The sequence below is a fragment of the Oratosquilla oratoria genome, chromosome 6, assembly GCF_046742065.1.
Source record: "Oratosquilla oratoria isolate Oo_2021 chromosome 6, ASM4674206v1, whole genome shotgun sequence".
Taxonomy (NCBI): domain Eukaryota; kingdom Metazoa; phylum Arthropoda; class Malacostraca; order Stomatopoda; family Squillidae; genus Oratosquilla; species Oratosquilla oratoria.
The window spans coordinates 28,650,240-28,655,239 of record NC_134782.1 but is presented as its reverse complement, the minus strand read 5'-3'; the positions used below and the strand labels follow the sequence as shown (position 1 = coordinate 28,655,239).

At 38.3% G+C, this 5,000-nt stretch overlaps 1 protein-coding gene across 2 annotated transcripts in view; it reads left to right on the top strand.

The window, feature by feature from the left end:
* Positions 1-5,000, top strand: part of Pxn (Peroxidasin) — a 354,608-nt gene that overhangs the window by 300,254 nt on the left and 49,354 nt on the right. For both annotated transcript variants that reach the window (XM_076186627.1, XM_076186626.1), the window contains exon 4: positions 3,098-3,169. In XM_076186627.1, coding sequence (XP_076042742.1) covers positions 3,098-3,169 — 72 coding nt within the window. The remainder of the gene's footprint in view (positions 1-3,097; positions 3,170-5,000) is intronic.

The following is a 5,000-nucleotide window of genomic DNA, read 5'->3' as shown; positions in this document are numbered from 1 at the left end:
CCCATTACCATTCTCACTACTAATACCACTACCACTACTATAACCACTACCACTGTCACTACTACTTCTACCTTTACTACTACCAATATTACCACTACTCGTACTACTACCATATCTAACCCCCCCCCCATTCGCCACTCAGTCCTGCAGTTGTTTTGAGAATGCTTGTAGGTAGGAAGGTAGGTAGGAAGGTAGGAAAGAGAGTCGGTTGGTCGGTCGGTCGGAGCCACTCTTTCCTTCATCTCCGCCTTCTGGCAACGTCGTCCCTCCTCCCTCTTCTACTCCTCCTCCTCATCTCCGCTCCCAATCACCTCATCACCATTTCCTGCTGTTACGCAACTACCCATCACCACCTTATGCCTATCACCTTCACTGATCTTGGAGTTATCACAGCGCTGCCCGACCGAGTGGGGAGTGGTAGCCAAGTAGCACCAGAGAGCCCCAGCCAAGATGTCTTCCCCAGAGGCGGCAGCTATCACCACCTCCCAAGATCCTCAGCGACTTCCTCTTCCCCTAATTATTCCTCATTCACCCCCACCTCACCCCCCACCTCACCGACTGTCACCACCATACTGAAGCATGAGCGCCATCGTTGGCGCCATCACTGAGAGGAAAAAGACCTTCCTCGCCTTCGTCATCTCGCCACAGAGGAGGAACCTTCACACACCCTGTCCTTCGGTCGACGAGTATGGGGTAGGGGGGGGGGGGAAGACCACGAAATCTATCGATCTCCTCCCCACCTCTTCCTCCCTCTCTCCCTCATACCCCTCCCTATGCCCACCCTGTACCCTCCTCCCTGTACCCTCCTCCCACCTCTCCCTTCTTCCCCACCTCTCTCTCTCTCTCTCTCTCTCTCTCTCTCTCTCTCTCTCTCTCTCTCTCTCTCTCTCTCTCTCTCTCTCTCTCTCTCTCTCTCTCTCTCTCTCTCTCTCTCTCCCTCATATCTTTCTTTTAAACTAAACATATATGGCCAGAGAGTAAAATCATCCCTCTAGGGCATCGGATGGAAATGATAACCATGCGATTCTTTGCAAGTCTTCAAACCCACTTACCCCTGACATCACGTCACACAAACGCGTAACACCAAACACGCCATAAAGACAACTCAGATTGTAATCTGGTCAAGCCTCTATTACAATCTAACTCCCAATATCCCACAACACCTCAGTATAGGTAGAGACACATAAATCACAAAAAGACTTCTTATTTGGCTGCTAAATACTGGACCACCAGACTCACCCAGAAATGAGCCCAATAAAGAAAACACTTCCAGCAAAAGCAAGAATTGCACTTACACATTTACGCTCAGGTAACCAACCCCCGTTGAAACAGTATCAGCATAGAATTAGGCTGGCAGCAGAAACAAAACGCTCTAGGTGCAACATAAAAAAAAAAAAAAAAAAAAAAAAAACATAATACTGCATTGTATTGCACTCACTTCTTCCAGGCAGAAGCAGAAAAAAGACTTACACTTGACACATATTTTTCTACTCCTTTGTTATAGATATTCAGAAAATAGCACTTCATTATTTTCCTATTTTCACTCATTTCCCTGATTCTTCCAAGTATGTCTTTAGCTCTATTTTTATTTTCTATTCCTCAGTTGATTTTTTCTTGTCTATATTACTCGCCTCTTATCTATACACTCACCATCGATATATGGAATTCGAGAACTACATGATTATTTCAAAGGCTCAATAAAATCTTGTTCTTTAGCTGTAAATCAGACCTTGCTGGTATGTTGTCTCCTCTAAATCTTGTCTTCTCTGCCCCATTATGTCATAGCGTTCTTCACTTCTTCATTTAACAGTAAATCTAATTTATTTTCTACCATTATCATATCCCCTGCGGTATTTTGCTGTTTGAGATAAAATGGTGAGGCTAATCTCTTTTTACAAAAACGTGGAGAACATAGAATGTTGTATATCCACATAATGTGATAGAAAAGTCTTTAGGTAACTAGTAAGGACCTAATTATGAATAATCTTAACTTGGGAATCTGGTAGATCTAGAGGGATAGGTTTTGTGTTTTTGAGGTCTTTATCATAATGCTGCATGGTTCTCAGATGTAGTTAATTGGCAGGATTAAGTCCTTAACTTGGGAATCTGGTAGATCTAGAGGGATAGGTTTTGTGTTTTTGAGGTCTTTATCATAATGCTGCATGGTTCTCAGATGTAGTTCATTGGCAGGATTAAGTACCTTAACTACAAAACCTTTTCGAAAGATCACAGTAAACACTAAAGTGGCCACACCTTAAATTAGAAAATATTTATGGATGTCCAGATGTGATAAGTAACTTATCTGATCACCAAACGGTAGCTTCTAAGCATTATCTTAGCTCACAAAATCATATTCGGAAGATACTTCTAAATGAAAAGCTGAAGGGAACGTGTTTCTTCAAGCCCCCGTCACATATTCAAGACTCTCGTCAAATGTTGTGTTTTTGAAAAGCTGGAAGACGATTCGCTTAAAACATTCTAGACTTCCCTAAGTCTACAATCCAACAATGTGTCTGATATTCGTATGGGATTAACTTCTATTAGTTCGTCATTCAGGTTCTCAATATATGCTGGAAAGGTGATTTGACATTTGGAAATTCGAAAAATAAAAGATTGTAACCTAAGTCGTTTCTATTCAAACGAACTTACTTGAGCCACATATGTGTGACGGGGACTTGGAAGAACATATATGATTAGGAAGAGTCGGACGTATTGAAAAATCTGCCTCAAAGAAGAGACAGTCTCCAAGACTGAATGGGAGAAACGCAATATTCTATTGACTTCATGAGTGATTATAACACTTATATACTTATACATTAGCATTATGTCTGCATAATTTGACTCTCCACGTAATATGATATATATGTACATTCTATTTTTCTCAAGTGCATAATCTCTCCTCCTCTTCAGCATATGCAGCTTGGGTTAGCATGAAAACGAATCTAAAACTGTCATGCCTTTGACGAAGGATCGTGACTAATGCATCCCTACAATACATTGAACATTTCCTTTCCTTCTTATAATATGTAACAGGAGTGAGACCATCTCCCTACTCTGTTGTCTCTGCAACTGTTCAGCTAATCCCGCCTTGTTGCAGATACCTGTACAAGAATCGAATACGGGTCATTGGCAGTAAAGTGTTTCAGCACCTCAACAGGTTGGAACAACTGTAAGTAAAGGAGGAATCAAGATGAATATTTTTTACAAGTTCATGTATGGTTGAACATGTGATATTACGAGTAAGCATGATCATGTATAGTATTTTTGTGTTTTATATACATATACACATTATATGTATATATATATATATATATATATATATACATAAATATATATATATATTATATATATATATGCACAACAATGAATGGGTCCCAGTGAACATATTTACATTTATCAACCACAATTCACTTTAATTCTAAGCTATCAACATCGAGAAACTCCAGGAGGCTAACATGAAGAAATTGAAACGTGGTACAGCCAAGAACTCCAACCTGCGCTAACAGGTGACAAGTAATAGTGACTTAACCGATTGCGCCCTCAAGAGAGATAATCTTGATGGAGCAATCGGTTAAGTTACTATCACTTGTCACATGCTTACGCAGGTTCGAGTCCTCCGCTGTACCACGTTTCAATTTCTGCATGTTGGCCTCCTCGATTTTATCGATGGTGATTGCTTAGAATTAAAGTGAATTGTGGTTGATAAATGTATATCTAATATATATATATGTATATATATGTGTATATATATATATATATATATATGTATGTATATATATGTATATATATACATATATATATGTATATATATATATCTATATATATACACAAATGTACATATGTGCTCTTGTATGTATATATATATATATATACATATATATATATATATACACACATATACATGTGTATGTGTGTGCGTGTGTATATGTATATATATATATATATATATATATGTATATATATAAATTTATGTATATATATATATATATGTATATATATATGTATATATATATATATATATATATATATGTATATGCATATGTATATATACATACCGGTATACTTATTCATATACATATACATATACTCGTATATATGCACATACATGCATGTACATATATATATTATTGCATGTATATGGATACTTGTACGAGTATATACACTGTCTTAAATTGCGTGTTGTGTGGTTGTGTTTATGTTTGTGTGTGTGTTGTAAGTGTCTGCGTGTTTATGCGTTGGCATTTTAGTTTTCCTCTGTGCTTGTGCGTGTGTTCAAATGTGTTTGCATGCTTTCATGTTTGCTTGTGGCAATATCGTGCTGCGAATGTAGACGCGGTAATCGACGTGGCAATGAGGAGAGTTTAACGCCTAAAGAGGGTCTTACTAATAACGTAAGATGTTATCGGCCAGTTAATTGAAGTCGATTGTTGATGGACGGTCAAGGTTGGGTTTGGACGTCCGAACCTGACGTCTCGCGTCCGTTTCCTTTTTCGCGGTCCGGCCTCCACGGCGTGATGATGAGGGAGAACATAAAAGGAACTTTATACACAGTACTTGGGTGTTGCCGCTGCGTCGTACTATAATCTTAGGGATATTTATTTTAGTAATAAGACATTAGATATATAATTAATTTGTCAGGCTCTTGAAATGCTGGAGAATTGTCTTACAATATACTTATCACTAGTTTTAATCACAGAGTATTAAATTACCCTCTCATCCTCGTCAATAGGAGATTCGTTACTTCCCGAGTTTTCTTTTATACGAGCAGTAGATAAAAAAGTACTTGGTGTCAGCCATGATGAAATAGATAAATTGGTCATTGGAGATAGATTCCTTATTATTGTCTAACTTTTTAAAGATGAATGGAACCCTTTCGCGTCTGCAAAGATAAAGCTTTTGCAAAGAACAAAATCATTGTTTGTGGACGAAAAGAGCAAAGTTTTATCAAATCAATCCGAGTTAGTTATAATAACTCACCCTCCCACTCCCGCGAAGTGGTA